We start from the raw sequence: 21,574 nt of genomic DNA on the forward strand, positions 1-21,574 counted from the left end.
TACTGGTATAGGACACCAATTTACACCATCCCACTCAGATATCTGTCCAATTTCACCTGGAATGTCTCTGGTGTGGGAGAGCCCATGACCTCTCTTGACAACTGGTCCCACTGTTATATTGCTCTGACAGTTAGGAAGTTTTTCTTGGTGTCCTGCCTGAATCTAGTATGTTGTAGTTTAAGTTTGTTGTACCGTGACCTATGCTCAGGGATGAGTGAAAGATCTTTTCCTTCCTCTTTGTGACAGTCTTTGAGATTCTTGTAGAATGCTTTCATATCCCCTCTCAATCTGCCCTTCTTGAGGATGAACAAACCCAGTTCTCTCAGTCACTGTTCAAGATCTAATGACTATTCCATTAAAAGTTCCATTTCTAGAGCTGCAAACACTATACAGTGACCTGGGAGGTGACAGTAATTTCAGCATTCTGTTTAAAGGATATATTTAGGGCCATATAAATCTTCCCTAAATAAATCAAAATGTCACCTCAAGAGAAGTTTTAGATCATGGAACAAGTTATATAGATCAGCTACTTAGATCAATTATAGCTTAGCTTATTCAATGTGTGTGAAAGCCATGCAAAATCCCAGCTCTTTAAGTCCTGCTCAACTTCTCTCCTTTTGAAAGTGCCTATACACTTTCAGTATTAACCTTTATTGCAACAGCCATATTATTTTTCAAAAGCAAACAATGACGTTTTACAGCATGATAAATTCTGAACTCAGTACCAGATTTCCTTCTTGCATGGTTGTTCCATGATAAAGTAGTGAACTTATGTGGCTCTTATATATACAAGATGTGGAGCTCTACCAGCTGCCCTTAACATATAGTTGAAGAAATATTTTATTGCTACTTGAAAAATTAAGGGGCGATTAAGAGCCTCCCCAATGTCTAACCTATGAAATCTATGTCAGTGCACACATCAAAACCGCACCTTGCTAAAAGGTATGGAAAGGTCGTGCTAAAGGCATCCAAAATCTGTAGATAAGTCTTCAGATATTTAAAGAAAAGTCGGAACGGCGGTACTGACTCCACAGGGTTCGGACTACTATCCACTCCGAATGGGGGAGTTCCAGCTAGCCATCACGCCTAGAATAGGATTACTAATTTGGGCCGCAATCCTTTTGGTGAACCGTCAACTTTATTGGTCGCTTCTCGTGGTACTGATCTCCGGAAGGGCACAAGCCTACCCACCGTGAGAAAAAAGTAGTGCAAGTCCAAGCATTCCACAGCAGGCTTGAGTGGGATATGCAAGTCCAACCTAAATATGCACAGGATTGCGCTCTACTTAGGTCATGAATGGTATTGTTTTGTTAGTCCTGAAACCGCTGCCGATCAGCTTGAGTGATAACCCCCAGTGTCTTAGAGTACCGGCACGTATATTCCACCTACATCGAAACACCCACGTTCGCTCCTGCAAGCTACTTTTAAGATCGCGGCTACGGCTGCTGCAATCCTGAACTTATTTGATTCGGAAGTCACACCACTTGCGACTAGACTTATCCTTGTGTTCATCGCACAACTCTGACTAAAGAAACCCAATCATGCGAAGAATCTGGAGCGCCTAAAAGGGACAGACCGAACTTTCGAAGAAAACCGGTTTAAGCGCGGTGCTGCGCTGATACTAACTCGCACGCAGACTAGAAGTTCAGAAAAGTGGTTCTGTACGCAGTCCACCGCCACTGTAACCTCTTCTGTAATCTCCTTCCGCTTGCATATGCCTCACTCCTGCAGGTGGTCACAAACTGCAAATCCGAATCCTTCCGCCGCCTCCCCCTCTTTCCCATCATGCTTTGCGACTGCATACCCTGACAGACGCGGGACTGGAGAGTTGAGGGTTTGGGGTCTTCGAGCTCATCTTTCCCTCTACACCCCCTCCCCCCGGCCTCGAAAATATTGTTCATTTTTTTTCGCCCCCCCCCTTTTCTTCCCGCGCAAAGGGCGGTGTCTTTTCGCTGAGCAGGAAAACGAAAAGCCTTTCAAGCATTGGAAGAAAACGCGGGGGGGAGGGGTGGAAGGACGGTGAGGGAAGTAGTCCCGGCGCCAAGAAAGCGCCGCTGCCGCTGCTGCAGGGAGCAGTTGCTCGCGGGCTGGGCCGGTAAGTGTGAACAAGGAGGCGCGAGGGAGCGCGCGGCCGGGGAGGGGGGGCGCTGGCGGCCGGGGAGGGGCCGGCTGCGAGTGAGTGGCAGCGGTTGGCTCTGCGCTGCGGCCGGCTCTGCCTTCTCGTTAGGACAAGGCGGGAGGTAAGGAAGGGGCGAGGCGGCTCCTCTCGTTTCCCTCTCCGGCGCCATTTTGTAGCGCAGCGAACCAGCAAATAAAGAGCGGGCGGGAAGGGAGCGTGGTGCTGGCAGCGGCGGTCTCTCTTGGGCCGGGGCATCGGCGGTCATCGTTATTGATGCGACAGGGAAACCCCGGCTTGGAGGGATTCGGTGCGCGCAGGAGACCGGCGCCCCGGCGTCGCCACAGGCGGGAGGTGAGTGGTGGCCTCGTCGTCTTTTCACGCGCGGGGCGCCGCCACCGCTCTTAGGAAGACCGGAGGCCCGCCAGTCAGGCGCAGGGGAGGATCAGCAGATGCGCCAGAAGGGCAGCCGTTTCCCAACTACGCATCGGTGGGCCAGACCCGGCGCCTGTTGCGGCATTACCCAGCCTCAGGTCGTGGAGCTCCAGCGCCGCCACGCCCGGCAGCAGCAGTAGCAGCAGCATCTTGCTGTCGGCCGCCGCGCACACCTCCCCCATCATGGATTCTTCTTTAGATGCCGCCTTTCTGTCAGAACTCCCCACCCCAGGAAAGCCCTGGCTTGTTTACTAGAGCGCTGTGACAAGAGGAGGAGCTTACTTAGCCATCTTCCTTCATAGAAACGTGGACATGGTGGCAATCCGCTGCATGAAAGTAAATGCCACGCTGCCAAGAACCTTCTGAGTAAATATGGATAGGATTAGCCTAAATAGCACATGGAATTCATTTGTCTTGCTAGAACGTTATGATTTTTTCAAGTTGTCAGTATTTTTTCTTGCGTTTTTACTCAGTGAAAGTAGGTTAAATTGCATATCAGTCTCCCTGCTTGTTTATAAAGCTTGATTTCTGCTTAAGAGCCTCTTAGAAATATGGGGGAAATTAATACTGTTTATTAACATGCTTTGCCTAACTAAGCTTTGAACTAAAGTATTTCACTTAGGAGTACCATTGTTGTGGAGATAGGAGGCTGCTTCATGTATGCCACAACATGTAGGTATACCATAAAATCTGACACTGCATTTCCCAAGTGGAATACGTAGATTTTAGGTGCTTGAAGTTTTTCTTTAAAAATCCAGTCCACATGTTTGGTCACTAGGAACCTTATTATTTATTATATATAAAATAATATATCCCATCTTTTTCCTTTTGAGGCACTCAAGTTTACTTACATATTTCTCTTAATCTTAACCTCAAAGCAACCACCCTGTGAGGTATGTTGAACTGAGAGTGTGTGACTGGCCCAAAGTCACCTAGTTAGCTCCATGGCAGAGTGAAGACTAGAACCTGGAGCTCCGAAGTCTGCAGTCCCGCATGCTTAACAACTACACCAAACTGGCCTTTACTTTTGATAATGTGACAGATTCCAGTGAGTACAACATGTCCCAATGGTCCAATAGAAAATTCTGGCTGCAGTTCATAGTAACTGATTGCCACAACTGAAAATAATATCTCTGCTGGGCAGACACACAGCTGATGGCTACCACAGTGCACCATAAAGTAAAACATTCATCTGAGGGCCAGTGCATAGTTGAAGACTATGGATAAACTGACCATGTGGGCTCCATATTGTATAAATATTATTGCATTAAGAGTTGCCCTGTCCATATGCAATGTTAACACTGGTGGCACACATGTCCAGTTTATTGATCACTAACTCAACATGAATAGATTTACTCAGGTGAGCAGTGAAAAGTTAACAAAATATTGTTATTTTTGTAACACTTAGTAAATTCATGCTGTTGTTCAGATAGGAATATAGCATTTGTTGCTTTGTGTTGGGCATTTTAGAATTAGATCATGTTTTGAAGATGAACTTTCTCAGGATTATATGTGAAATGGACACTGCTGAGGAAATGGATTCCACCTTCCTCATGTGCACCTCTTCTGTGAAAGGTTGGAGGTCCTCTTGTGCAGCTTCAGAGGGAGAGAGGAGGGGGAAGTGCCGTTGCACCAGCGGAAGTGCCGTTGCACCAGCGGAAGTCTGCATGCATGCCGTGAGTGCATGCATGCAGTGCACTGAGTGCATGCAGAGCTCCAGAACTAGAACAACTGATGCTCATTTCCCAAAGGGAAAAGCCAAGCTTCAGTAATGCTCTTAGCTAATAAGCACCAAATCTTGTAGATATGATTTTATTTTTATAGTTACTTTGAACATAGACGTGTTAATACAAAATTAGGGTTGGCACACCCTGAAAGAACAGATGGTTCATAAATTGCTTGATTGAACACTAATATGAAGGAATGGCTTCAAACTGATTTACGAGTGACCTGTATAGGCAGCTACACCACCGTGACACCTTCAGACGGCTTTATTTTAAAACTTACAGTGCAATGAGCCTCTAACAGCATGGGCATGTATGTATCTATTTAGAAGTAAGCCTCACTGAAGTCAGTACACCTTACTCCTAGATAATGGTGTAAGGCTTGCATCATAAGTCTGCAATCCAGTGCAACCCAAATTTACCTGGGAGTAGAACACATTGAAATCACAGGGACTTGCTTTTGAAGAGACATGTGTAAGCTTGCACTTTGTCCTGGTTTAAAGGTATTTAAGGGTTTTAAAAAATAACACACCTCTTTTAGAAGTACCCATTCTTCATAGATGATTTCATTACATTCAGTAAATCTTTATCCAGTATGGCTCTTAAGTTTAAACCCTAATCAGTTTTATTAGGATGTTTCATAATCAAATGTTTTGAAATCCATCTGTGGAGGAGTTAAACTTCTTCCATCAGATTGGTTATACCAAGTAGAAACAATGCAGATATGTTTATGCTTAAAGTTGAGTATAAGCTAGCCTTTAATTATAGGGAAGGTATTGGTTAATTGCTGAAAGAAGTAGCAAAAATCTAATGAATCCTGAATCTAATGAAACTCATTAACCGTAAAGGGTAAAGCCTTTTTACTCTCACAGTGCTTCTACAGTTTCTGCTGGCAAAAGATGGAAGCTTTTACATTTTGGATCAGGGATGACCAGCATACATGAGAACGGTTTGTGAAGATATTAGCACAATAAATGATAGCTGGATGATTTTCTATATTATTTGCAAAAGACTTTGGTAGTAGATTAAAATGTACTAGGTATAGAAAGTTATAAACTGTGATCCTGACATAAGGGTTTAAATACAGAATATTATTGAATTAGTGGCAAAATTTGAGATCCTTTATGTAATTGTAGGCCATGGAAAAATTCTAGAATCCCATTTAGATCATTGGTTCAGATACAATTTTTAAAAGCTAAAATAGGATTTTTAAATGGGAATTCATTGATTTTTTAAACAAAAGATGTATGTAAACTACTCTCTAGTGTTGCTGTTTACATATTTAACCCATATTCTGCTTCAATATTTTTCTGTGGGGAGTCATTATAGTTGAATTCCAGATGTTTTCAGCCCCCATGATACAGCATTGTTAAAAATTATAAGATGTTTACTGGAATCATTAAATAGGATTGCATCCTTAATACTTCATTGTGCTATAAAGATGCAGGTTATACTTCTAAGATGGCTAAATAACATTGATATTTGTTTTTTTTTTCTTCAGCGTTCACAATGACTAATGAAGAACCACTTCCAAAGAAGGTAATATTGAAAAACCATACTTCTTGTATTGTTTTTCCTCAATAACAGCTGCAAGTGTTGAACTGGATTATTTTTGTTCTCTAGGTTCGCCTTAGTGAAACAGACTTCAAGGTTCTACCTAGAGAGGAGTTGCTCTTAAGGTAAAATAATAGCTTACCTTAAAGTTGAATAGAGTGGATTTGTCACTGTCCCATTTTGAATAGCTTCTTTCATCACAATAGTGTATCGCTAAACAATTTAAAGTTAGCTGAAAGATCAAGTATTTGCTATTGGTTATGGAGAAAAAAATAAAGTATAAAAATTATCTGGAGCAGGAGGTTTGGAATCCTATACTTAAAATATCAGATTTTACCATGTGGCTGTGAGAGGTAATGAAACTGGAAGAAAGTTTCAGAAGAAGGAATGTAAAGTATACCACTAGGATTGTACTGCCATTCAGGTTTCCTTTGTTTTTGATGGAAGTTAACCCATCATGCTGTTCTGCATACCTGAGATTAGAAACTTGATACATAATTATTTAAAAGGCCATGTATAGTGAACCTTATGCACCTGCTTGGACATTGTATTTGAGTTGGACCAAGGAGTCCTAGCTTCTGATCTCCATTCAGCCTTTATGCTTATTGGGTGACCTGAAGCCTGTCTTTGACAGAATTATTTTTACGACACATTCTTAGGTTGCTTCAAATGGTTTCTAATCACCATGAAAGATTGGCCCAGTTTACATGTCAACATGGCACGTCATAGATTAATTAATTAACTTAAAACTAGGTAGAATGTGTCCTATGTGTAAGCCTCTTCTGTGTACTATAGGCAACCTGTGATCTGCTTAGTCAGAGTAAGCCAGCCTGCTCTGTGAACCTAGACCAGTGGGGTCTTTAGGGGCTAAACATCCCAGAACAATAAGCCATGGGTCAGTTACTAGCTTGTTTAGCCCCTAAACAACCTATTGGCCCACATTTACACATCATGCCAACAACCTTAACTGCAGTTTGTTGCAATATATGGAAGTGGATCACTGACAGCACACTTATCATGAGTTAAATAATTTTATGCTGTGATTTGAACCAGCTTATTAAAATTGCAATTTGTAGCAGCAAAATTAATATTACAGCGGAGAATAAAAACTCAACAGCAACCAAGCATTATGAGAAGTAGGAACACGCTCAAGAGTGAATTGGCTGTAACTTTTAACTGGCAAGATCAGCTGTCTGCAAGAGGGGCTGAAGCTTTGCAAATCACACCTCTTTTCTTTATACTTTTTTGTGTGTTGTGTGTTCTAGATGCTAAGCTTCTGATTTAATTTCTGGCAAACAAAGATCTAGCAATGTTTATAAGGTCTTTAGGATGTTTTAGGTGTGAGGGTGTGTGTAGGTCACAGTCGTCGATTGGAAAAAGTTTAGCAACTTTAAAGACAACCTGTATGTGTATGAGAGAGAGGGAGAGAGAATGTGTTCTCCATTTGCATCAGACATAATTTTAATCATTTTTAAGGTGAAAAATATTTTTCATTTCTCATTAGGTGGAAGCAGTATGAAGCATATGTGCAAGCTCTGGAGGGAAAATACACAGATCTTAATTGTAAGTTGAAACTGAATGTGTCAATCACTCCCAAGCTACTCCTTAAGCAGTAGGAGTAATAAAAGGGAGAGTATAATGGTTTATAAATTAATTTTGATGAAAATTATGAGCATGTGCCAAATTCTGTTAATTCAGTATGTATTCTAAAGGTGGTAGACTGAACTCCCTACCACCTAGTTTTCTATTCTTACAAGTAAGGGATAATTTAATGTCATGTTCCTGTAGAGTATTCAACTTGTTACAGGTAGGTAGGTGAAGGACCATAGTTGCTTAAATAGTTCACAGGGCATCACAAACACTAGATACTCAATGCAGTTTGGTGTAAGCATGCGCAAAAAATGTTGTGTACCCATTGGCAGCTTGAAACAGTTGTTTCCTATCCTCGCAGCCTTAGTTGGTTTATAAAATTACTTTAGGGTTGTGTTTTTATTTCTACTTACCTCCCCTTAGGCAATTAAACTTAACTTGCTTTGTTTATAATGGCATTCAGTCAGAAATCTTCACAGAAAGTATTGAACTCCTCTGTGTTATTCGGAATTGAGTTTAGGTTATTTAAAGTTATTCAAATGAATCTCTAAATTGTCCCTCTGACTATACATGCCTGTCATGGGATTAGTACTGGAAACAACAATTAAGGAGTAGCAGATAGCTGTTCTGGTAAGCATGTCATGCCTCCTGAGTGCAACAGGGAGTCTTCTTAACATACCTAGGAGAGTTCTATCTCAGGTTTGGTTTAATTAGTATGAACCTGTTGACAAAACTCAATGAATGCTGTTTGTAGGAAATGCCAGTCCTCCCCCCCGCCCGGTGTTCTCAAAACTGTACACGCAGATACCATTGATGCTTGTTGCAGGAAGTAGGCATTAGAAATGAATGCAACCTAATGATCAGATTCCTTGATACTCTGACCCTCTTCTCCAAATACGTTAAAATACCACCTGCAAGAAAAAAGTGCCATTTACTTAAATGTATGTATTTGTGGGACATTTTAATTAGCATGATTGTACAAAAACCATCTCCCTTTAAATAATGAAGTAGCTACCATTTAGTTCTCTGTTCAGAGTAGAAATCTATTTTATCATGCTTTATGATTTGAATATTCTTGATTAGTAGGCAAAATATGTAGATGTGTATTATGCATTTGAAGTAGGCTTTTATGACTCAACCCTCTTGAAAGAAAGTTAAAAGTGTAGAGTGTGATGCGAGGGCATCAGTATGAGGGGTGCCATGTCTGTAATGGGACATGACATTTCCATGTTCTTTTTCCTCTGACTTTTGTAGACAGTTGGTAGCAGAATGGAAAGTAGAACTAGGGCTGGGATTTCTTGTTCAGTGTTGCTATCAACTTTCGGTATAGGGGATCTATTCTGTTTCCCTCTTGCACAAATGGCTTTAGCCAACTTAAAAGAGGAGGAGAAGAAAATTTATTTTATTTATTAAAACATTTTTATGCCGCCCCATTCGCCGAAGCCTCGGGGCGGCTTACAAAATGATGGCCAAATAATTTTTCCTTAGAAACAGGTTTTGCTTAAATTCTTGAAAGTCTTCTACTGATAAACTTTGTGATTTGTTTACTGTTTTACGCTAGCTAATGATGTAACGGGATTGAGAGAATCTGAAGAAAAGCTGAAACAACAACAGCAAGAATCTGCTCGAAGGGAAAATATCTTAGTGATGCGGCTGGCCACTAAGGAGCAAGAAATGCAGGAGTGTACTGTAAGTGAAGTTAACATTGTTTGGGGCAAAGGTTTTTGTGTCAATATATTACAAATTATTTTTAGCTTAGGATCCTGTATATGAATAGTTAACCGCTTGGACTTTGTGCTCTATCCTACAGGGACCTTTTTTCCTTTCTTTTTTTTCAAACTTTCAGTCAGTAGTTGATATCCTTAGAATGCAAATTTTGATACAGCATTATGGAGGTATAAAAATGCTTAATTTTTATATTTTAAGTGAAGGCTGCCATAGATGAGCTCCAAACCTAACCAAAATATAGATGTTATGAAGATATTTGCAAAATGTATACTGTAGGTGCTTTCACCAAGATGCATCACTGACAATAGTGTGTACAAAATAACAGTAAAATGTTTGCACGGTTAAATCTGTTGTGATGTATATAAGAAATACTTTTGATTTAACAACCCTAGGTGCATCTATGAAAACTCATAGTGTCCATGTTTGCACATCATGAAACAATTTACAGTCAGATCAGTCAGAGGTTGTATAGTCAAATTGGAAGCTGCTCATTTACCACATGTAACCCAGCAAATAATGGATTAATCAATTAACAATTTGCTGCCATTATGTCACTGGTTTAGTGTTTATATTCCACTAGTTTTCAAATGACTAATGGAGGCCCAGAAATGATGCTGTATAAAGTAGGCCTAATATCTATATCTTTTCTGTACCTAATAGGGAGAACACTATCACTTTTCTTCTTGGTAAAAAAAATAATCAAATATCAGTTTTATTTGACCCATTTAGTGATCACTTAGATCTGGGTAAATACAGCAACAGCTTTGCTGGCCAGTTTTCAAATGGAATTTACAGACAGGATTTGAATAAAGTTTAACTTTTCTTTGCTGTGCTTCACATGAAGTATTGTTGGATGTTGACACTCAGTAATTAGACAAATATTCCAACTATAAACCTGGTCATTTTCAACAATAGAATTCCCTGCTTTTCAGACTATAGCTTAGGAGTTGATAGATACATTCTCATTACCTTTTGTAGAATTTACTGTAGAAATGCTGTCAGTTCAGCATCAAAGTTACTATGATCATCCCCTCTGGAAACTGTATTTGATAAATGTGGCCAAGATATCCCTTTGTTGCATTATTCATTCTTCTTATTTATTTCTATATCACTATGTAGATTTTGTATATCTTTACAATAGCCCAGTAAAATGGGTGAGTACTTGTATCCCTGTTATGATGTTAAGGAGGCCTGCATGTATTATCATAAAGGGAGGAAATAAGGCAAGAGTTCTGGGCTGCTTATTAACCACAGCAACAAGCCACCCTTGCCAGCTTTTCACAAAACAGCAAGCTATGATTGTAATCATGCAAATCCCAAGGGATGTGACTCACATACATAGTAGGAGAAGTAAGCCATTATAGCTGATTTCCCCCTTTGTGATTGTGTGAACCCAGTCAATCTGTGACTTGTCTGAAGGCTGCAATCCGGTGCATACTTAACCAGGAATAAATCCTACTGAACTCAGTAGATTTGAGTAGACATGCCTAGGATTGTATTGCTAGGGATTGGAGAACTACTTCATGTTACCTGTGAACTTCTGTGGGACAAACCAAGGTGCCTTGCCTCTTTCTCTAACGTAACATCTTAGCATACACAACAGCATATTTCCTACTACCTAGACTTCCTGATTTTTAGCAGTTTTAAGGCTGTGATAGGTTCTTAAGTAAAAGAACATCCATTTTACAGTGGCTCTCTTTTCAAGGTTATTTTGGCTGTTTTAGCTGGTTGGGCAGTAAATAGCTTTTACTGGCAGCAGTGTAGGTGTTAAGTGGAATTCTCTTTCTGTTGTAATAATTTTAGGAGGAGGTTTGTCTTACTAAAAACGAAGTTCATATTCAAGTTCAAGTAAGAATGGACTTTTAGAATGCCATTTTTTCTTGAAGTACCAAAGCCACCTATTTTGGTAATTTCTCTTTGGTACTATTAATGAGTAGAAACAGTTTTGACATTATCTACAAGTTCAAAACCTGGCCAGAATTGGGGAGATAGAATAGCATACAGAATTACAAACAGCACATTAAAAATGGTATATTTTTCAGATACTTCTCTTTTCAAGTAGCAGATTCAGAAATTGTCAGGCAGTGTTTGCATTCTCTGCTTATGTTTTAAGTGCTGAGCTGGGCAACTTACAGGGTTTGGGGGACACAAAACCCAAATAATGCTGCCCTCTTCCTCAGAAGCCAGTGGAGGTTCATCTCACCTGAAATTGTTACCATGCTGACAGCCAAAATTGCAGTAAGTTCTCAGGGAAACAGGGTGCTTGATTTCAAGCAGTATTAAAGTTATTCTTGCAAAAAAGGCATATGCTCCTTGCATGCCTTGTTGTCTTACAAACTTGCTGTGATCTTTGCCAGTGCTGCAATTTCAGCAGTGAGAGGGGAACAGAGCACAGGGCATAAAAAACAACTGTGGGGGCTGTATGTTGCCTGCCCCCATTTTAGGGTTTTGTTAGGCTGTCATCAGATAGCAGCACTTTGACTCATTGTTCATGCTTGCATAATTTGAAGATGAAATTAGTTAAAATTTGGAAATAAATGCTGGGTAATGATAGATTATATAAAGCAGTTGTACGACCCAGTACTTTGGTGGAGCAAACACTGGATTGAAGTGTTCCATAAAATGATACTTTGCACCAAATCTTCAAGTATATTCTGTGTGTTTTCTGAGTTCAATTTACTGACCTATTCAAGAAAATGTTAGTTAAGAATTATATAGGGGTAACAAACTGAAATTATTCATGTGAACGCATGAAACTTTATAAATGCAGACTTAACAATTTTTCTTTCCTTTTGTGCAGAATCAGATCCAGTACCTCAAGCAAGTCCAGCAGCCGAGTGTTGCTCAACTGAGATCAACAATGGTAGACCCAGCCATCAACTTGTTTTTCCTAAAAATGAAAGGTGAACTGGAACAGACTAAAGACAAACTGGAACAAGCCCAAAATGAACTGAGTGCCTGGAAATTTACACCTGATAGGTAAACAAAACATACTCCCCAGTCAAGACTTCCCTGACAGAGAATGCTTTGGTGGGACAACCACGTACTCGTTTCCACACCAAGACTCAGACGTTTTGAGCCAAAAGCCACATTCTTATACTGTCCAGCTTGTATTGCTTAATGTAAAACTTACCAGATGAACCTTGTGTTTCAGCTTTTCCCCCCTTTGCTTCAGAGGCCTGACAGCGTCGGACTGTTCTGAAGAAGTGGCCATCTCAGAAAAAAGTGTCCTTTCTAGAACGTGTAGACATTTGCAAAGTGGTTCTGTTTGAAGAAAATAGTGGGAGAAGCAGAAGTCTAAAGTCTGTGGCACACTATGTCTACAGACATATTGGAGGAGAACATAGAGATTTTAAATCATGAATTGATTATGTCAAATTCGAGTAAAACATAAAAATGGAATATACTTCGCTCTTAACCCTAAACCTAGTGACTTAGAGACGGATTAAGTCAGTTTTGCCATTAGGACCGTGGATTTGCTCCTTGTTCACTGAACTGCTGGGTCAGAACTCAATGAGGTGAATTTTGTTTAAATCACATTTTTGGTAATCAGCTTTGAATAGCTGTGAGAACATGCACACAGTCAGTGTTGATTTTCTTAGCATTTGGGTGCCATAGAACTTCAGTGAACCTTGTCATGGTTTTGAATAACAATTGTTCTTTGGATGGCTGACAATATGTGAACTCCTAAATCCTAGTGCTGTAACAACATAAATGCAATTTAATTACATATTCTTAACATTGTTGAAGCAGTCATGTTCACTCTGGATCTCAACTAGAGTATATAATCAAAAAAAAAAACTAGTTGTGATTCTTATACTGCCCATGTCAGGGCAGAAGTACTGTTTATAATTTTATCCTGATAAAATATATGCAGACTATACAAGGCACATCGGTAGTACCTTCGTTGGCGTGGGGCATTTTACATTCCATTGTATACTTAGTTTTTTGTACTGCACTCATACATAAATATGCCTTGAAATAGTTGTACTGCATAATTCAGGGACCACTGCTGGTGGTACTTATTGTATATGAAGCTTTCATGGGTTATGACTATAAAAGAATGGAGAACAGGGTGCTACTTTGTCTTGACCTGTTCTCTTGAAGAGGGATGATGTCTGGGCTTTTTGCATACATTTTGCTGGTTGGCATTGGCTCAGAAGCATTGCTACATTCTGATGTCTTGCCATGTCCCAAGTGTATACTAGGAACAACAGCATGGGGCAGTTTAGTGCACATTTTTTCAGAATACAATGGAAAGAATCCTTGACATTAATTGAACTAACAGTACTTGTGTACTTTTAGTGAAGTCTCTTTCACAGGAGGTAAAATCGCAGAAGAATGAAGTAGTTAACAGACCAATTCCAATATTTGAAATGAAGTATTAATTTGCATTAAATTAAACATACTCCCATAAATACCTTTTAGCTTTGATTTAGATCATTATTGCATCATAATGATTGATAGATACGAACCTTTGGGTATACATCAGAAAAGAACCTTGCATAAAAACAAATTATGTCTTTTGAAAACCATCTTGGTGTGATGAGATCTAGCATCAATACAGAGGTAAGACCTACATAAAACAAACAGCCTATCTTAATGTTACATCTGGCTTTGTGAAACATGATGAATTGTATAATCAAAAAATCATTCTTCATAGGTATGTTTTAATTGTGGGATGTCATACAGATTGCTTGTGAACTCCCAACTTAACCAGATGAATTCATGTTTTGATAGAAGATGGTAACATCAAATGTCTTTGGGTTTAAAATGCATCATTTACCTTAGGGTAAATTTACTTCATTTTCACATGAGACATCTGCAAAATTTATTTTTCCTTGACTTGTAGAAGGTGACAATTTCCTAGCTTTAAGTCTTTGGTGTATACATATTTCCAAATCTGATAAATCAGATAATCAGTGTAAAATCATATTTCCTCAAATATTGTAGGTTTATTTGGTTACCTAATAATTGACTACATCTTTTGTGTGTTGAGGATAGCCTGGCCCAACATAGTGCCCTTCAGATATTTTGGACAAATGGCCATTATGTAAAGATGATGAAAACTGTGGTCCAAAACATTTGGAGATCACCAGGTTGGGAAAGGCTGGTCTAACAAATGGGATTTTAATTTATCCCCTATAAGAAGTATTTCCTTGTTTGGTTCCACATATTTTTTCAGTTTATTTTGACCTTACACTGGAAAATGCAAATGCACTCCTTTGCACTTTTAAAGCTATTCTAAGTGTTTAAGGAATCATTCTTGTATCTACCTATCACCTTTTGTGGATCTATCAATGTCTTTGCAAGTCTGTTCTCAAAATCTGACATTTTCCGACAGTGTTTTAAGAATTGTATTGCATTGCCCTTGTCAACAGGCTTCTTGATTGCAGTAGGGAGAAATCCAGTGAGCACATAACAATGTGTTATGATTGTAACAGATACCACACATAGCATCTAATTGAGATTTTCATTAATAGGGACATCACCATGAAGGCTCAACAGTATTTTTTTTTAAATTATAATTTTGATCATTGTTAAATAGTTAGCATTTGCACTGTGGTATTTTCCTGTAATTATGTTATTTACCCTATAGTTAGATAGTAACTGTCCTTGCATTTCTTACCTGTTTATAATGTAGTTTAACATATAAGAAACAGTTTGAGTTATTACATGTGACAAACGGTTGATGAACATGAACTATTACAAACAACAAGTTAATATTTAGAAACTTCATAAGAATGTATATCTTGTTTGGCGTAAGCTTGAAGAATACATCATGGATGTTGTCATATGGTCACCATTTTTGGAGACACAGATCAGGATTCAAAGAACTATCCAATTAGTTGCAGGGATGTGGGGTTGATTGTTTTTTTCCCTCAAGCAGAAGAGTTGCAGGTATTGAAGGAATTGAAACAAAACTACATTGTACTAGGCATGCCCAAACCCTTTGGTATGTCTAAAGAAGCTCATTCAATCCTGGCAGTAAGCTTTGCATGATGGCTATGGGTTATTTCATACAAATTGTTTTCTAAATAGATACTATTCCCAGGGAGAAAAAACATCAGGTGTTTGGCATAACATGTTACACATACAGAATTGTGTTTCACCACATGTACACATGCTGGGGAATCAGTGAGTTCCATGTATATCCAATGTATGGAGTTTTCCCTATATGGAACTGGTCATTTATGAAAGAAGTGTCCTTTGCATCCAAGTTGTACTAGAAACCAATTTTGGAAGTGTCAGATTTTTGTTTAGTCTTGAAGTATTGTGAATAGACACAAAAGAGTGGAATTAAGTGGTGAAACCATTGCTATATTTGGTTACAGTTTGAGGATAGGTGCTTATTGCTTTCCAATGAATAAATATCCTTCAGAGGAAGTGAAATTAACTTTCTTGGATATTATTGAACCCATATAATTAAGCTTCAAGGATTTAGAACCACACTTAGAAAATAGGTCATGTACACTTGTCATTTTAAAAAAAGGCATGTGAAAGGCATGCTCTTTGTTTCTGTTTTTAGGACAATATGAGACAGATGTGGTTAAGTTCCTAGCTTTTAAAATATTCTGGCATATTTGTCAAGCTTTTTATAACTTCATTCACTATATATTTTAAGTTAGATCCAATATTTTCTTTAGCAGTTGAAAATTTTCTTCAAAGGAGTGAGAAGAATTGCCTACTGTTTCTGATGTTTACAAGCTCGTAACAGTTAAGGGATTTTTAAACATGAAGCTGTCTTATACCAAGTCAGGCATGTAGCCCAGTTAACCCAACACTGGCAGTAGTTCTCTATTATCAAGTGGAATTTCTCCCCCAAGCCTACCATAGTTCCTTTTAACTGGAAATGCAGAGGACTAAATCTAGAATCTTCTACATGCAAAGCTAATGTTCTACCACTAAGCTGTAACCTATTTTACTATATACTCTTAATACAGTGTTTGAAACTGCAGTTTTAAAATGTGAACTACATGTTCCAGTCTGGTAAAACTAAAGTTTTGAGCACCACATTCTAAGAAGAATATATTGACAAACAAGTGTGTCCAGAGGAGGGTAACAAGGATGGTAAGGGGCCTGGACATCCAAATCCTGTGAGGAAAGGTCAAAGGAGTTGAGTATGTTCAGCCTGGAGAAGAGATGATTAGGAGGTAATAAGATTGTCATCTAAAATATTTGAAAGGCTGTAAGATAGATGATGGAACAAATCCTTTTGGTGTTCTGCCAGCAAGTAAGACCAGAGTTAACTGATTCAAATTACAAAATGGGGTTTTAACTAAAATAATTTCCTGATGAAGCAAACTACTCAACAATGGAACAGGTTGACTTGAACAGTGATGGTTGCTTCTGTGTTAGAAGTTTTCAAGCAGGCTATGTGTTAGGAGTGCTTAGTAGTGGATTGGCTCCATGAACCTTGGAGGTCCCTGCCAACTCTGATTCTAAAAATGTAAAATGACTTTCAGTTTATTTTGAATTGAAGATTACATAAATCCTTGGCACACAAAAGTGTGTATATAAAATACTGCCTTAGAAGTTTGCAATTTTTCCTAGTCTTAAAAAGAAAAATGAGCTTTCACCATAATTGCAAATTTAGTCATAAGCAGTAATCAGCTGCTTACCTAAAAAATATCCAAGGCAATGGTTATAGTATAGCTGCTTCTGTATGTAGACTATCTTCTGTTCTGGACCTTTGCTACTGCAATGTTTCTGGCTATTAGTAACAAGTCAATAAATGCCATCCTAGTCTACTTTTATATGTATGTATTGGCTGTTACACTGTAGTTGTATAGGATGCTGCTTTTTCTAGGATTACTCTGCAGGGGATTACTAAATATGAGGTGCAAGATGGCCATGGCTTGCATTGCATTGCAGCACACTTAGGGAGCAGCATACCTGGCATAAGGCCAACAGTGAAAGTTGATGGCAAACATTCAGCATGGAGCTCCTCCCATTCTACTCTGCTTATTGAAGGACCTGAATAATTTCCAAAAAATCTTAAATGTTTCCAATTGCAAATTGTCCTAAGGCTTTGTTTTTTCTGGTACTAAAACCAATTAGTCTCTTTCTCACTTGTGAGCATCATTTCATTGAAATAATGTAATGATGCACATAGTCATGGAGTTAATAGCTTATGTTAGTCTAACTTAAGTCCCATTCATTTTGATGGGTCTAATTTAGACAAATATTTGATATAACCTTAAGGACTTTAAGCATTCAATAAATTTGGATTTTTCAGTTCATGAAAGCTAAACACTGGATGTTGCTATTTCCAGCACTTCCTCCTGCCACTTCTTGATTTAAAGCCCATAAGCTGAGTCCCATTTTCTTTGGAAAATTATGTAGTGCTTTGGTTTTGTATAAAAATGGATAAGTACTTTGATCATCATTAATGCTTTGGTTATTTAAAATCTTTATCAGTAGAACTTTCTTTTCAGTTTCTCTAAGCAGGGCCAGAAGATCAACAAATGATGATGGATCAAGCTGTGGTGTCTGTAGGAATACTTTGTACTGGCAGTAAGATACTTAAGAGTGTGTTAACAAATACCACTTTTAGTGACAACTTTTATCAAGAGAGATGAGAGAATTTTGTCTTCATTTTGTGATAGATGGCTCTTTCCTTTACAGCCAAACAGGCAAAAAGTTAATGGCGAAGTGTCGAATGCTTATCCAGGAGAATCAAGAGCTTGGAAGGCAGCTGTCCCAAGGACGTATTGCACAACTCGAGGCAGAGTTGGCTTTACAGAAGAAATATAGTGAGGAGCTTAAAAGCAGTCAGGATGGTAAGGGATTTTTTTTAAAGAAATTAGAGAATTTCCTTGTATTTGAATAGGCTTCAAAAATTAAACATTTGATTATAAGATTCCGCTGTGGAACATGTTTGTTTAAATATTAAAAGAATAGGTCAGTTATCTGATTCTATTTTCAACAAAAGAATACTATATAGTTAAGGAACACAAATTAAATTAATGGCTTCCCATTAAAGTGAACTGTGTTTTGACATGTAAAAAAACACATTGTGAGGTATCGAAAGCATTTGGAACAAGCATTTCCAGATATTTCTGGAAGGAGTCAGGTCAGTAGAGCTCCCTTATGAGCTTTGCTGTCCTGCTGTCTTCCAGAAAAAAAATATTTCCATTGATTTTGTATTGCTCCTGGAAGCTTGCTTGTATAAACAGTGGGTGCACTTTGCGGAAGGTAATTTTTGAGCCCCAGGAGAATCTGTGGGCCATAATCACCCTATTGGATACTTCCCTCTGTGTTCCTAAGGAATTTTGGATTTGATTCTTGAATAGACACTTTGTATCAAAGTACTTTTTTGAAATTGAGATGTGAAAAAGCTTTTTGTGATCCAGCTGGGAGTTAGATCAATATACACTTAAAAATGAAAAAAAAAAAAGTTTAGTCCACTGTTGTAAATGGGATTGCCAATGTATATTTGGTGTGTGTGTGTGTGTGTATTGGCAATATACCAAAAATAATTCACAATTCAACTTCTGTTGTATACTGATAGTATACTAAATATTTTTAATGTGACAAAATGATCATATAAATCATAGATTAAGTGGATTACTAGCTCAGGCTTAGTGTTGCTTGCGCAGAAGTAAAGAAATCCTTGCCACAAAAACCCAGTTTCCATATACATGTGTGTGCATTTCTTACTTTACATCTCTCTAATTTATATCTTATTCTGGCCTATTTGTTTGTGGAAAGTATAAGTCAATTATAGCAAATGGCTTAAGGCAAACTAACCAGAAGCAACAGGCGAGAGGCTTGTAGGTTTGCAGATCAGAGGAATCCCAGGGGTGTTTTTAGACATGTTCATATTTTCAAGCCCATTTGTATCAATTTTTCCCCTCTAGGATGATTTACCAGAAGCTAAATTTAAGCCTGGTACAAAATACTATGCATGTGGATTTTCAGGGGTTTCCTCTTAATATTACAAACTTTTTGCTAGTAGTTTGAGATTAAAAAAGGTATTCTATAAAGTGTCCCATGTTCTGTATTTTTATTGGCAAGGTGTGTGCATGTGTGCTCATGCACACACACTTATCTCGTAAGTTTTTCTGTCTAGTCAGCAAAAACACATTGTAAACAATCAAATTGTTACATTGGAGTTTACATAAGGAAAAATAGACATATGAGTCTGATGTTACTGCATAAGTTCAGGTGGCTGATTCAGTTTGGGGAGACAGATAAAAGCTATTAAGTGTATGCTCCAAATGTGTTTTTCTTCGTGTAGAACTGAATGATTTCATCATCCAGCTTGATGAGGAAGTAGAAGGTATGCAGAGTACCATTCTAGTCCTACAACAGCAACTGAAAGAGACTCGCCAGCAGTTGGTTCAGTATCAGCAGCAGCAGTCACAAACCTCAGCTGCAGGTACCAGCCGGACTCCAACTTCTGAAACTACCGATCAGGGAGAGGCTGTGAGCAAAGACTGCAGTCGTCTGGCTAATGGACCAAGCAATGGCAGCTCTTCCCATCAGAGGACAGCTGGGCCCGGTTTTTATAGAGAGAGTAGTGGAACAGAGGATGACTTTCCACCCTCGCCAAACAATGGTAATAAGCTTTCCAACCACTCTGAAGATAAAACTGGCAGAGGATCTGGTAGCTATATAAATCAACTCAGTACTGGGTACGAAAGTGTAGACTCTCCCACTGGTAGTGAAAATTCTCTAACTCACCATTCAAATGACACAGACTCCAATCACGATCCTCAAGAGGAGAAAACAGTCAATGTGAAAGGTAACAGAACTGCGGGGTCTCGTCATGTTCAGAATGGTTTGGACTCAAATGTAAATGCACAGGGTTCAGTTTTGTAACCTTTTTTCTGCTACATTTTTATATAGTGTCACTTAAATTGGGAGAAGAAAAACTGTCCAGAACTGTTCAAATTAGTGCATATATGTCACAATTCTGCCTTTGTGGGTTTTTTGCTTCAATACCTCTGCCACTTCTGAAATTTTAACAACTAATTACGTTGAATGTTGCTACAAGGATATTTGTGTAGGCTCAAGGTATTTTTGAGTTAATGTGAAGTTGAAAATGGAATTTTATTTCCAGGTATAACACAATGATGTCTGTACAAATCTGTGTATATCTAGAACTTGTGCTGTGTAAGGGCATTCTTTACTCATACTGTTATAACACTCAGAATTTGTCATAATAGCTGTGAGTTGAATGATTGCCAAGTTTGCCCAGTACAGTAGTTTTCTAACTAAAATGAACTTGGTGAGGGAGTCCTGTAGTAGTTTGTGTTCCAGTTTTGCCACCATGCATCTGTGCGTTCTCTTTAGGTGACCGAATGTTAAGAATTTTGTGTGCATAGTTACTCAGTTTAAGAACTCTTGTATCCTGTTAATACATATTGCTCTGTGACTCCAATATTATCTTACCTGTACTGACCAAACCTAAATAAAAATTTTTAATAATGTAATGCATTTAGTCCCCCTGCATTTGTCGCGTGCAAACTGGATTTTTCTTTATTACCCTGTTATGTAGGGGCCTTCACTGTGATAAGCAAAAACATGTACTTGGAAGTCAGTTGAAGAGATGTCTTTTTGGTGTTCCTATCATTTACCGAACTTTTTAATGGGCTATTTCTCCTAGCAAGTGACATGTACTGTCTGCTGCCTAGGAAGTATTCATGGCTGCTTTATAAATACTAGATTGTGTAATAACATGCAGTTACTAGATGTGTACTGTTAAAAAAAGTTGAGGGTGAATTTATATACACTTTTATTTCTAGCCCCATGGTTGAGAGAATTCTGCAGAATTTGCAGATTTATCCCATATAGTAAAAGAGGTTGCAGTCACTTTACTAAAAACATTTCATAGCTGAAACCCATTGCTATTTTCCTATTGTATGGCAGTAGGAAGAGGGCATTTATGGAACACAATTCCAAGAAGAATTCAATTTCTAAACTTGTGGTTATTGTACTTAAATATAATTAGGCATGCTTAAATGGATCAAGGTATAGATTGACATAGCAAATGCTGTTGATTCTTGCTGAGCTTTGTAAAAATGGCTTATAGTAGTGGGAAAGGAGTTCATCCCTAAATACTTCACATCTTCACATTAAACAACTGTCCTATGTCTCAGTGCGATACCCGAGCAAGATGTCTGCCCCAGTGCATTTCTGTACACTGAAATACATTATTTATGGGTTTTCCACACCTAGTTCAGGATTATATGCCATAAAAGCATTTAATCAAACTTTACAAAATTAAATTCCCAGCTGTATAGTAAAAGTGGTTTTGTTCTCATCAAGAATGGCAATACCATCATGGATCCTTAAATAGTCTCTGTTCTTGGTAAATCAATAAGTAAAGGTTGTAGAGTTGGAGCAAAGTATACTATACTTTGGCGATACTCTGTGTGTGACAGAGTGGATTGCAACGCAAAAGGGTACAACGTGATAC

The 21,574-nt window shown here is 38.5% G+C and overlaps 1 protein-coding gene across 5 annotated transcripts; it reads left to right on the plus strand.

Annotated features, from left to right (window-relative positions):
• Positions 1–1,837: 1,837 nt before the first annotated feature.
• LOC123019169 (WT1 associated protein) lies at positions 1,838–20,588 on the plus strand. Of its 5 annotated transcripts, none has more exons than XM_044421828.1 (8): positions 1,838–2,095; positions 5,777–5,814; positions 5,899–5,954; positions 7,334–7,392; positions 8,981–9,108; positions 11,948–12,126; positions 17,776–17,930; positions 19,391–20,588. In XM_044421828.1, exons 2-8 carry the CDS (start codon positions 5,785–5,787, stop codon positions 19,972–19,974), a joined length of 1,191 nt encoding a protein of 396 aa, XP_044277763.1. In that variant the 5' UTR covers positions 1,838–2,095; positions 5,777–5,784; the 3' UTR covers positions 19,975–20,588. The 5 variants fall into 5 exon arrangements, with proteins under 5 accessions (XP_044277763.1, XP_044277782.1, XP_044277754.1 ...); XM_044421847.1 differs by lacking the exon at positions 1,838–2,095 and adding an exon at positions 2,231–2,240; XM_044421819.1 differs by lacking the exon at positions 1,838–2,095 and adding an exon at positions 2,247–2,470.
• Positions 20,589–21,574: the final 986 nt, after the last annotated feature.

This window comes from Varanus komodoensis, unplaced genomic scaffold (genome assembly GCF_004798865.1).
Source record: "Varanus komodoensis strain SLA01 unplaced genomic scaffold, ASM479886v1 scaffold1, whole genome shotgun sequence".
Classification (NCBI taxonomy): Eukaryota; Metazoa; Chordata; class Lepidosauria; order Squamata; family Varanidae; genus Varanus; species Varanus komodoensis.

Bases quoted from the DNA above. Each gene is read 5' to 3' on its own strand.
- LOC123019169 (XM_044421811.1), top strand. From the start codon at position 5,203: ATGACCAGCATACATGAGAACG. The intron at 5,225-5,776 runs GTTTGTGAAGAT...TTTTTTCTTCAG, and splicing joins GACCAGCATACATGAGAACG to CGTTCACAATGACTAATGAA. The intron at 17,931-19,390 runs GTAAGGGATTTT...TTCTTCGTGTAG, and splicing joins GCTTAAAAGCAGTCAGGATG to AACTGAATGATTTCATCATC.